Source organism: Salvelinus fontinalis, chromosome 10 (assembly GCF_029448725.1).
Source record: "Salvelinus fontinalis isolate EN_2023a chromosome 10, ASM2944872v1, whole genome shotgun sequence".
NCBI lineage: Eukaryota > Metazoa > Chordata > Actinopteri > Salmoniformes > Salmonidae > Salvelinus > Salvelinus fontinalis.
In genome coordinates, this window is record NC_074674.1 from 14,723,111 (window position 1) to 14,736,495 (window position 13,385).

At 42.7% G+C, this 13,385-nt stretch overlaps 1 protein-coding gene and 1 long non-coding RNA gene across 4 annotated transcripts in view; one reads left to right on the forward strand and one right to left on the reverse strand.

Annotated features, from left to right (window-relative positions):
* Positions 1-13,385, reverse strand: part of LOC129863668 (GTPase-activating Rap/Ran-GAP domain-like protein 3) — a 165,598-nt gene that overhangs the window by 126,877 nt on the left and 25,336 nt on the right. Inside the window, exon 1 of one of the 3 annotated variants that reach the window (XM_055935801.1) lies at positions 4,704-4,837. The exons of the other annotated variants lie outside the window; for them this stretch is intronic. Within the exon in view, the coding sequence (XP_055791776.1) occupies positions 4,704-4,738 (35 nt within the window). The 5' untranslated portion in view covers positions 4,739-4,837. Of the gene's footprint in view, positions 1-4,703; positions 4,838-13,385 lie in introns of those variants that run through there. 3 annotated transcript variants of the gene reach the window in all.
* The window catches only part of LOC129863669 (uncharacterized), a 32,422-nt gene that overhangs the window by 6,055 nt on the left and 12,982 nt on the right, over positions 1-13,385 (forward strand). The window lies entirely within an intron of this gene.

Genomic DNA, 13,385 nt, shown 5'->3' on the forward strand with positions numbered 1-13,385 from the left:
CAGCGGTCTAAGGCACTGCATCTCAGTGCTAGAGGCGTCACTACAGACCCTGGTTTGATTCCAGGCTGTATCACAACAGGCCAAGATTGGGAGTCCCATAGGGCGATGCACAATTGGCACAGCGTCGTCCGGGTTATGGTTTTGTCGGTGTAGGCTGTCATTGTAATTAAGAATTTGTTCATAGCTGACATGCCTAGTTAAATAAAGGTGTAAAAAAAAAAAGTTTTAAATCGGTGTCCAAAAATACAGATTACCGATTGTTATGTGAAAACTTGAAATTGGCCCTAATTAATCGGCCATTCCAATTAATCGGTCGACCTCTAAATATAGTGCATTCAGAAAGTATTCAGACCCCTTGACTTTTTCCACATTTTGTTACATTACAGCCTTATTCTAAAATTGATTTAAAAAAATGTTTCCCTCATCAGTCTACACACAATAATTTCTCAAGTCAGTGCACTGCATACAATCTATCAAGTCAGGAAAGTCTGGCTGCGAGTAGTAGTAGTAGCTAGCTGCATTGCTCAGCCAGGCCAGAAGCAGCTTATCAAGTCACTGGCGAGTGGTGACGTGTGTGCTTTCGTACTGTTTTTTGCAACTTTCTCACTATCTATTACCAGAGTGTGTGTCTGACAGTGTTTCATGGGTAATCATGTTACAAAACAGGTCAGGTCATCAAAACACACAAGATGCTCGCGAATGGGGTTTGAAAAATGGACAAGTTGCAGGTGAGATACAAAATATCTCATTTTGTCCCAAAAAGTGGCAGCCTTGAGTAATTGACACTATCAAACATATGAACAAGTGGCCACTTCATAAAGGGCTTAGGGCCAAGGGTTATTTCAACATAACATTGGCGACGTCTGAGGTGCTGCATAATGGCCTCACTGTCTGGAGGTTCTGGCTGCTATGATTGGAAAGAGAGAGCACAATCATCACAGCTGCTTCTCTCGTGTTAGTGGGCATGTGGGCTTGATCATAATCCATACCCAATCCTCCAGTAAGTTGTGATGAACTCACTAACAAAACTCAGTTTTGAACGAGACTGACTTCATGACCAAAATTATCATGTTTGACACTAGAATGAATGTTTCTGCCTCATATCGATGGCACATAGGCTGTTTAAAACCAGAGAAGTTGGTTCTAAGGGGCAATTGACCTTTAACCTTAAGTGCTTAGAATAGCCAATTAGATTTCCGCCAACCATTTAATTTGTTTGGCTTCTTTTTGAAGGCCTCAGGGTCAACTTGAGGGTTAAACTAGTGCATTCTGGGAAATGTAATATTTTCCCCATATAGGCGATTCATTAAATATAATAACTTTCAATATTCACATCCAGGTTTTGTTTTCCTTGATCATTAATTTTAAGAGTTTGTCCTGAAAATCAATTGTTTCAACAATATTTCATATGCATGTATTTAATGAAGTTTGATGTTTTGTGTACAAGATGTACACTGATTGTACAAAACATTAGTAACACCTGTTCTTTCCATGACATAGACTGACCAGGTGAAATCTATGATCCCGTATTGATGTCACCTGTTAAATCCACTTAAATCACTGTAGATGAAGGGGAGAAGACCGGTTAAATAAGGATTTTTAAGCTTTGAGACAATTGTGACATGGATTGTGTATGTGTGCCATTCAGCGGGTGAATGGGCAAGGCAAAATAGTTAAGTGCCTTTGAACGGGGTATTGTAGTAGGTGCCAGTCGTACCGGTTTGAGTGTGTCAAGAACTGCAACGCTGCTGGGTTTTTCACGCTCAACAGTTTTCCGTAAATATCAAGAATGGACCTTTACCCAAAGGACATCCAGACAACTTGACACAACTGTGGGAAGCATTGGCGTTAACATGGGTCAGCATCCCTGTGGAACGCTTTCGACACCTTGTAGTTAATGCCCCGCTAAATTTAGGCTGTTCTGAGGGCGCAACTCAATATTAGGAAGGTTTTTATTTTTTTCTATTTCTTTTATTTTTTAACCTTTTATTTAATTAGGCAATTCAGTTAAGAACACATTCTTATTTTCAATGACGGCCTAGGAACGGTGGGTTAACTGCCTCTTTCAGGGGCAGAACGACTGATTTTTACCTTGTCAGCTCGGGGATTCGTTTTTGCAACCTTCCGGTTACTAGTCCAACGCTCTAACCACCTGCCTTACATTGCACTCCACGAGGAGCCTGCGTGGCAGGCTGACTACCTGTTACGCGAGTGCAGCAAGAAGCCAAGGTAAGTTGCTAGCTAGCATTAAACGTATCTTATAAAAAACAATCAATCTTAATATAATCACTAGTTAACTACACGTGGTTGATGATATTACTAGTTTATCTAGCGTGTCCTGCGTTGCATATAATCGATACGGTGGCTGTTAATTTCTTATTGAATCACAGCCTACTTCGACAAACGGGTGATGACTTAACAAAAGCGCATTTGCGAAAAAAGCACTGTCGTTGCACCAATGTGTACCTAACCATAAACATCAGTGCCTTTCTTTAAAAAGTACATAATTATGACATAACATTGAAGGTTGCACAATGTAACAGCAATATTTAGACTTAGGTATATCCGTTAGATAAAATACGGAACGGTTCCGTATTTCACTGAAAGAATAAACTTTTTATTTTCGAAATGATAGTTTCCGGATTTGACCATATTAATGACCTAAGGCTCGTATTTCTGTGTGCTATTATGTTATAATTAAGTCTATGATTTGATATTTGATAGAGCAGTCTGACTGAGCAGCAGCAGGCTCGTAAGCATTCATTCAAACAGCACTTTCGTACTTTTGCCAGCAGCTCTTCGCAATGCTACAAGCATTGCGCTGTTTATGACTTCAAGCCTATCAACTCCCGAGATTAGGCTGGTGTAACCGATGTGAAATGGCTAGCTAGTTACATTTACATTACATTTAAGTCATTTAGCAGACCCTCTTATCCAGAGCGACTTACAAATTGGTGCATTCACCTTATGATATCCAGTGGAACAACCACTTTACAATAGTGCATCTAACTCTTTTAGGGGGGGGTGTAGAAGGATTACTTTATCCTATCCTAGGTATTCCTTAAAGAGGTGGGGTTTCAGGTGTCTCCGGAAGGTGGTGATTGACTCCGCTGACCTGGCGTCGTGAGGGAGTTTGTTCCACCATTGGGGTGCCAGAGCAGCGAACAGTTTTGACTGGGCTGAGCGGGAACTGTACTTCCTCAGAGGTAGGGAGGCGAGCAGGCCAGAGGTGGATGAACGCAGTGCCCTTGTTTGGGTGTAGGGCCTGATCAGAGCCTGAAGGTACGGAGGTGCCGTTCCCCTCACAGCTCCGTAGGCAAGCACCATGGTCTTGTAGCGGATGCGAGCTTCAACTGGAAGCCAGTGGAGAGAGCGGAGGAGCGGGGTGACGTAAGAGAACTTGGGAAAGTTGAACACCAGACGGGCTGCGGCGTTCTGGATGAGTTGTAGGGGTTTAATGGCACAGGCAGGGAGCCCAGCCAACAGCGAGTTGCAGTAATCCAGACGGGAGATGACAAGTGCCTGGATTAGGACCTGCGCCGCTTCCTGCGTGAGGCAGGGTCGTACTCTGCGAATGTTGTAGAGCATGAACCTACAGGAACGGGTTACCGCCTTGATGTTAGTTGAGAACGACAGGGTGTTGTCCAGGATCACGCCAAGGTTCTTAGCACTCTGGGAGGAGGACACAATGGAGTTGTCAGTTAGCGGGGTGCGCGCTAATAGCATTTCAAACGTCACTCGCTCTGAGACTTGGAGTAGTTGTTCCCCTTGCTCTGCAAGCGCCAAGGCTTTTGTGGAGCGATGGGTAACGATGCTTCGAGGGTGGCTGTTGTCGATGTGTTCCTGGTTCGAGCCCATGTAGGGGCGAGGAGAGGGACGGAAGCTATACTGTTACACTGGCAATACTAAAGTGCCTATAAGAACATCCAATAGTCAAAGGTTAATGAAATACAAATGGTATAGAGAGAAATAGTCCTATAATTCCTATAATAATCTCAACCTAAAACTTCTTACCTGGGTATATTGAAGACTCTTGTTAAAAGGAACCACCAGCTTTCATATGTTCTCATGTTCTGAGCCAGGAACTTAAATGTTAGCTTTTTTACATGGCACATATTGCACTTTTACTTTCTTCTCCAACACTTTGTTTTTGCATTTTGTATACCAAATTGAACATGTTTCATTAATTATTCGAGGCTAAATTGATTTGATTGATGTATTATATTAAGTTAAAATAAAAGTGTTCATTCAGTATTGTTGTAATTGTCATTATTACAAATAAATACATCTTCTTTTTTTTTTTAAATCGGCCGATTTAAACGGCATTGGCTTTTTTTTGGTCTTCCAATAATCGGTATCGGCGTTGAAAAATCATAATCGGTTGACCTCTACACTGTATGCATGGTCTATTTTCAAACATCCCAAATCGGCGCCTATTTCTAGTGATCAGTCTGCGCTCAGACTACCCCTTCTCTCTCAATTCAATTCAATTGCCTCTCCACCTCTCTCTCTCTCTCTCTCTCTCTCCATCTACCACCCCCCACTCTCTCTACCTCCACCTCTCTCTGTCTCTCTTTAATCTCCATGTCTTTGGCTTGATTAACTCTCTGTCTGTTTAACCTTATCTGCTGGGTTGGGGGCTGGAGGGAGAGAGGGAGGAAGAGGGAGACAGACTGCAGTCTATCAGTACGCCACATACTCACATATCTCGGAGGCTACAGACCAGACAGGCAGGCATAGAGGCAGGCAGGAAGAAAGTACACTGTTGCAGCTGAGAGCGGCTCAACAGCCCGACCACAGCCACTCCTACAGTCCTCCATCACAGACACATTCACAGAGAAGGCACACACGCTCGCTCGCACACACACACACACACACACACCACTGAATTATACAGTAGGTCAGAGAGAGAGAGAGAGAGGAGAAGAGTTGTGGGTGGGGTGTGTGGTGAGTAGGGAAGAAGAGAGGGTTGTGGGGGAGGGAGACAGGAAGGGAAGAGAGAGTAGGAGGGCCAGAGAGATGGAGAGTTTAAACAGTGGAAGAGAAATAGAGAAAGAGAGATATAAACAGAAAGTGAGAGAGAGAAACAGAGACATGGGAGGGAGTGGAGAGAGGGAAGGAAATGCGAGAGAGATGGACCACAGGAAACAGGGGGGTTACAGTGCCTATAATAAGTATTCACCCCACTTGGATTCATTCACATTTTATTGTGTTGAAGTGTGATTCAAATGGATTTAATTGAGATTTACATTTAATCAGATGCTATTCTGCCAGTGGCAGAGGGCGGGAAATACTCATAACACCGGAATTACACATCAAACAATTACACACATACACGTGAAGACACACACACACAAGTGAAATGTGAGACTTGGTCAATCTGATACACCAAGAGAAGTCTGCATCTATCGCTCTACTATAATTGCTCTGCAGCCCAAATACCACACACACACACACAACACCACAAACACACAACATCACAAAGAGTGCTGGAATGGGAAACTCAGGTTACAGCTCTGAGGTCATCCATTTTGCATGAGCAGAAAACCACAGCGGTGACATAGTACATCCTGGGAAAATACCCACACATTCCCAACTACTTATTGGAGGAAAGCATTGACTGTCCTCTCTGAGTTGCTTTGGTGTTTTCTATAAGTGTGTGTTCTCACCTATTTTAGTGTGTGTCGCTATGTTCCCACCCTGAAATGAAACTCTAACAGGCTGACCACACCGCTCGCGTCGCGTGTGCGAGCGTTGCAAAATACATTTTGAAATCTATGTTATTCAATTATTGCACCCATACTGCTCGCACGCGTCAACAAGCATCTGCATTGCCACGGGCTAAAATAGAACTCCTTTCTATTTCTGATGCAGATCACGCTGCAAGTCCTGCCTCTCCCATCTCCTCATTGGTTTATAGAAGCAGGTACCCACGTGCCATCTCCTCATTGGTTATACCCACGTGGGTGATTGAAAGACGAACTGTGTTGCCGGTCGGTGTAGTAATACTATGAAAGTTTAGATGCCAATGACCATATAAGTTCAAAGATGAAAAAGCCTGGAAGGAGGAGAGAGACTAGAAACAATTTGGTTCACTGTTTTATGTGTCGATTTAATTGTCGGAGTAGAGGACCTTGTGCATTTCAGGTAAAATAACAACTCAATGTTTATATCCCAGGACAAATTAGCTAGCAACAGCAAGTTAGCAAAATAGGACAAATTAGCTAGTAAGTGCAAGCTAACTAGATAAATTGCCATAAATGTTTAATGCTTTTCGACCTATTCCCAAATTGATGTAATTGGCTCAGTGTTTGTTTTGATATTTTAACCTGCGTGTCGTGATCGCGTTTGGTGTAGGGGGACAAAATACATTTATGCACAATGGCGGATGACGGCGCACGCGAGCGCAGCCGGTTTGGGTTCTGTGTAACACTAACATGTCAGGTTGTGGAACTGCCCGAGCTTGAAGACAAGCATGACAAAGGGTAAGGGATACTGAATAAATGACACCTTGACAATCATGTCAGGATCGAGTTACAAACAAACAAACAACTGGAGACACATGAACACCCCCACCCTAATTACTGGCCTAAGGGTATAAGTTAAGGAACATACACATATGCATGAGGTACACACACACATTCACATATGCAGGGCAGGCATACACAAATGCACAAATACACACACACAAAGTTGTTAAAATACACACACAAACACTCTCTCTCTCTCTCGCTCTCTTTTTGCATAGAGCCTACTGCTGGTCTAAATAGTCAGGCATAAAGCCTGGCCTTAACAAGGTAAAGGAAGGGAAGACTTTCTCCAAAGAGGTGGACCTGTTAACTAGCGTGTGTTTAACAGAGAGCAATTCAATGTGTACGTCAGCCACTAAAAGCTCCATATACAGTACATTTTCAATAGGAGTTAAGAGAGGGGAGATCACATGACACGCTGGCACTTCTGGAGGCCATAACAATACAATATTATACAACACTATACTATAGATCCTGGTTAAGGTCATGTTGTGTGTGGATAAAGTGCATTCGGAAAGTATTCAGACCCCCATGACTTTTTTCACATTTTGTTATGTTACAGACTTATTCTAAAATGGATTTTTTTTTTAATCCCTCGTCAATCTACACACAATACCCTATAATGACAAAACAAGAACTGTTTTTTAAAAATGTTTGCAAATTTATATATATAAAAAAATACAAGTATTCAGACCCTTTACTCAGTACTTTGTTGAAGCACCTTTGGCAAAGATTACAGTTCTGAGTCTTCTTGTGTATGACGCTACAAGCCTGGCATACCTGTATTTAGGGAGTTTCTCTGTAACGGTCGTCTTGTGGTGAATGAGCGGACCAAGGCGCAGCGGGTGATGAATACATAATGATTTGTTATAACAAGACGAAACACGATGAACACTTGAATAAACTCAAAACAACGAAACGACGTAGACAGACCTGAACATGTGAACTTACATAAACACGAAGAACGCACGAACAGGAACAGACTACATACACGAACGAAAACGAAACAGTCCCGTGTGGTGCGACATACACAGACACGGAAGACAATCACCCACCAACCAACAGTGAGAACAGCTTACCTTAATATGGTTCTCAATCAGAGGAAACGTCAAACACCTGCCTCTAATTGAGAACCATATCAGGCAACACATTACACCCAACATAGAAACACATAACATAGAATGCCCACCCCAACTCACGCCCTGACCAACTAAACACATACAAAAACAGGTCAGGAACGTGACATTCTCCCATTTTTCTTGGCAGATACTCTCAAGCTCTGTCAGGTTGGAGAGCTTGGCTTCACAGCTATTTTCAAGTCTCTCCAGAGGTGTTCGATTGGGTTCAAGTCCGGGCTCTGGCTGGGCCACTCCAGGGACTTGTCCCGAAGCCACTCCTGTGTTGTCTTGGCTGTGTGCTTAGAGTTGTTGTCCTGTTGGAAGGTGAACCTTCACCCCAGTCTGAGATCTGTACTTTGCTCCGTTCATCCCTCCCCCGATCCTAACTGGTCTCCCAGTCCCTGCCCCTGAAAAACGTCCTCACAGCATGATGCTGCCACCACCATGCTTCACTGTAGGGATGGTGCCAGGTTTCCTCAAGACGTGAAGCTTGGCATTCAGGCCTTGGTGGAGTCTTGGTGTTTCCAAACTTCTTACATTTAAGAATGATGGAGGCCGCTGTGTTCTTTGGGACCTTCAATGCTGCAGAAATGTTTTGATACCCTTCCCCTGATCTGTGCCTTGACACAATCCTGTCTCGGAGTTCTGCAGACAATTCCTTCCACCTTATGGCTTGGTTTTTGCTCTGACATGTAAGGTCAACTGTGGGATCTAATATAGACAGGTATGTGCCTTTCCAAATCATGTCCAATCAATTGAATTTACCACACGTGGACTCCAATCAAGTTGTAGAAACATCTCAAGGATGATCATTGGAAACAGGATGGACCTGAGCTCGATTTCGAAGTCTAATAGCAAAGGATCCGAATACTTATATAAATAAGGTATTTTTTCTGTTTTTGCTTTGTCATTATGGGATATTGTGTGTAGATTGATGAGGAAAACATGTATTTAATCAATTTTAGAAAAAGGCTGAAACTTAACAAAGTGTGGAAAAAGGGAAGGGGTCTGAATGCTTCCGAATGCACTGTACACACTATAATACTGTGTGTGTTTTACCACCCAGCAGAGGGATGTTCAGGGTTAATGTGACAGTTGCCCCTAGTGGCCGGTTTCCACATCATCTTCCGACGTCCTCGGACATGGAGGAACGTCAAAAACTGACTTGTATCACAGGTGACACACCGCACACAGTGATTACTATATTATACACAATTGCTGCCTCACGGTCCTCGAGGTACAACCCTCCTCTGTTTGACCTTGTATGTGTGTGTCTTTATCCTGACGACTTCCTTCAGATGTAAGCCCATTGGTCTGCCACTCTGTGGTAACAGTGCACTTTTAAAAATATATATTTTTTAATTGAACCTTTATTTAACTAGGCAAGTCAGTTAAGAACTAATTCTTATTTACAATGACGGCCTACCGGGGAACAGTGGGTTAACTGCCTTGTTCAGGGGCAGAATGACAGATTTGTACCTTGTCAGCTCGGGGATTCGATCCAAGAGCTTTACTGCTGCTGCACTCAGACACAACCTACCATTAATCTCCAATGTGTAGCCACACACATGTATGCACACGCATACGCTGGCACACACGCACACACTCACGAACACACACACACACACACACACACACACAGTTTCTATCGAACACGTATGCATGCACAGGCACATACCCACATACTTACAGAAATGCTCTCTCAAACGCACACACGCTCACACACGCACGTCCTCTCTCACACTCATGCGTATACACATTTACTCAGCTCTATTTCTTTATCCCAAGAGACCCTTGCCCCTTGGCCTCTGACCCTGTTGATGTCCCCAGCCTGCTCTCTGAGATGACTGACTTCCAACCAGCAGATACTATACGCCTATATGAATAAATACAGCACTCTCCTCCCCATCTACAGTAGCCCCATCTTGTTGCGTGTGTGTGCATATGCGTGAATGAGAGAGAAAGAGAGCATCTAACTGTGTGTGTGTGTGTGTGTGTGTTTGTGTGTGGGGGGTGGCTGATCGTGCTAGTTTATCCGAGGCTTTCTTCTCCCAAGACAGATACAAGATGAATGTACGGATGTACGCGTGTAGGTGGAAGTATTTAATGTGTAGGTGCGCCGTCTATATACCTTTTAGAAGACAAGGTTTGTGTGTATGTCTGCTTGTGGGCATGTTTGCTTGTGCTTGCTTTGTGTGTTTGTGCATGTGTGTGTGTGTGCGTGTGTGTGTGTGTGTGTGTGTGTGTGTGTGTGTGTGTGTGTGTGTGTGTGTGTAGATGCAGGTGAGTGTAAGTGTATGCACACCTGTGCTTGCATGTGCATGTGGGCGTGCATACTTGTGTGTGTGTGTGTGTGTGCCTGCGTGCATGCGTGTGTGTGACCCTGACCCAACCCCTTTGAAGTAGATGCGTGGGGATCGTTAGCTTTTGACTCAATAGGATGTTAATCCAGGCTAGCAATGCTGGCCTCTGGACCTCAGCCACTTGAAGGCCTTTAGCCTCCTCTTTAAGCCTGCTCTGACCACAAGTTCTTTCCCACTCATAGGGCATCATCTCTCTCCGGTACCCCTCTTTACTGATCCAAGATCAGCTTTTCTCATCCCTTTAGTCGTGACAAACAGGGCCAGGAACAGAGTTCAGTTAGGCCTCCGCGGCTTTAGCAAACAAAGGAAAGTAGGAGGAGAGGAATTGGAGCACGCAAAAAAAAAAGGGCAGGGATTCATTTCTTGTTTGTTCACTTTAATCCATTGTTCAGGGATGAGTACAGGTGACTGACGTTTCAACGTCAGGCTGACCTCTTCCTCAGAGTGACCTGACCATTGTACTTAGCTCCTTTTTATAGCCTAGTGGCCTACAAAGACATAGCAATGTAAAAAAAAAAAAGATATATAACTGTGAGCGATATGAATGAACAGGGTTCACAGGATGACAGAAAGGACACAAGAGCAGTTGGATAACTAAGCAAGTACTCAATCATGTAGGAACTAAGCAAGTACTCAATCATGTAGGAACTATCTTCCTTTATGTGCGATCAGTGATAGCATTACATGTTTATCTCTTAATACCACAAGGATGACGCAAGTGAAGTTTGGTCTAGCGCTGTAGGTTTGTTATCTTTGAATGCAGCAGATAAGCAATCATTCTTTAGGTCATTACTTATTGAGTTTATAAACCAATTCTGGGGTCAATTTGACTAATGGTTTACGTTAAGATTTGTGAATATTTTCAGCGTTAGTTTATTGGTATATTGCCATCATCTTTGAATTCGGGGACTTTATTTTGTCTAAATCTGTTTGTGTGAATGATTCAAATCTCAGTTGGTACACTCTACATTAGTGTTCCAATATACTTCAATACACTCGCACAGCTGACTTTTCCATGAGAAGATATTTTTTTATACATTTCGTTTTAGCATTAGCGTTACATAGTCAAAATAGTTCATTTTGAACAGTTTCCTTGTATTTTTTAGATATCAATGCTAAACTTAAAATGCTTCCTAATGATCATGTCTTTGATTACTTTAAAAAAAAAATTAAGTTGATAGGCCATTGTGAAGTTGATTTACAAAGGATTTAAATGGTTAAGTAAAATCAGATTTACAGATTTATTGTAAAGGCAGTCAATGTTGTTCTCCTCCTCAAACGAGGAGGAGCATGGATAGGACCAAGATGCGGATTGAGGGAAATAAGCCATCTTTTAATGAAAACAGCAAACAAGACACTACAAAACTACAAAACAACAAACGTGACTAACCTTCAACCGTCCTGTGTGGACACAGGAACAAACACCCACAAAACCCCAGTGAAACCCTGGCTGCCTTAGTATGACTCTCAATTAGAGACAAACGATACACACCTGTCTCTAATTGAGAATCATACCAGGCCGAACACAAAACCCAACCTAGAAATACAAAACATAGACTACCCACCCAAAACACACGCCCTGACCATAAACACATACAAAAACAACAGAAAACAGGTCAGGACCGTTACATTTATCAATAACTCACCCATCCCAATACCGAATATGGTGTTATTTAGACTTCATGAGAATGTGTTTTTCAAATGTTTTCCAAAAATATATCAATGGACCTTATGTCTTTGTGGCAAATTTGTTCAGCATGAGGAAAGACACATACAGTGGCAAGAAAAACACACGAATTATTGTATTTTTCTTGTCTATATTGAATACATCATTTAAACATTCACAGTGTAGGTCGGAAAAAGTATGTGAAGCCCTAGACTAATGACCTCTCCAAAAGCTAATTGGAGTCAGGAGTTAGCTAACCTGGAGTCCAATCAATGAGATGAGATTGGAGATGTTGGTTAGAGCTGCCCTGCCCTATAAAAAAAACACTCTCAAAATTTGAGTTTGCTTTTCAGAAGAAGCATTGCCTGATGTGAACCATGCCTCAAACAAAAGAGATCTCAGAAGACCTAAGATTAAGAATTGTTGACTTGCATAAAGCTGGAAAGGGTTACAAAAGTATCTCTAAAAGCCTTGATGTTCATCAGTCCACGGTAAGTCAAATTGTCTATACATGGAGAAAGTTCATCACTGATGACTGCAAGAGCTCAGTTAAGAAGAATCCTAGTGTGTCAGCTAAAGACTTACAGAAATCTCTGGAACATGCTAACATCTCTGTTGACGAGTCTACGATACGTAAAACACTAAACCAGAATGGTGCTCATGGGAGGACACCACGGAAGAAGCCACTGCTGTCTAAAAAAAACATTGCTGCCTGTCTGAAGTTTCCAAAAGAGCACCTGGATGTTCCACAGTGCTACTGGCAAAATATTCTGTGGACAGATTAAACTAAAGTTGAGTTGATTGGAGAAGAAAAGGCACAGCACACCAACATCAGAACCTCATCCTAACTGTAAAGTATGGTGGAGGGAGCATACTTTACAGTATGCTCCCTCCAGGCCCTAGGGCTGCTTTGCTGCCCTAGGGCCTGGAAAGCTTGCCATCAGACGGAAAAATTAATTCCCAAGTTTATCAAGACATTTTGCAGGAGAATGTTAGGCTATCTGTCCGCCAATTGAAGCTCAACAGAAGTTGCGTGATGCAACAGGACAACGACCCAACACACAGAAGTAAATCAACAACAAAAGAAGAAAATATGCCTTCTGGAGTGGTCCAGTCAGTCCTGAACTCAACGCGATTGAGATGCTGTGGCATGACCTCAAGAGAGTGGTTCACACCAGACATCCCAAGAATATTGCTGAACTGAAACGGTTTTGTAAAGAGGAACGGTCCAAAATTCCTCCTGACCGTTGTGCAGGTCTGATCTACATAAAACTGCTGAAAACATTTGGTTGAGGTTATTGCTTCCAAAGTATGGTCAACCTGTTATTAAATCCCAGGGTTCCCATACGTTTTGCACCCTGCACTGTGAATGTTTACACAGTGTTTCAATAAAGACATGAAAACGTGTAATTGTTATAAGTTTAAGCACTGTGTTTGTCTACTGTTTTGACTTAGATGAAGATAACATCACATTTTATGACCAATTTATGCAGAAATCCAGGTGATTCCGAAGGGTTCACATACTTTGTCTTGCCACTGTAGATACAAAGCTTCAAGTCTCTAGGTCAAACAGGGCAAGGGATATTGTGTGTAGAGGGTTTAGGTGAGAGTCCTTTAACAGTACCACCTATAGGCCGGCAGGGAGGAAGTGATGTTATTTTTGACCAAGTTACTCATGGCCTCTAGTTTCTATGTGCCAAATTAGAAA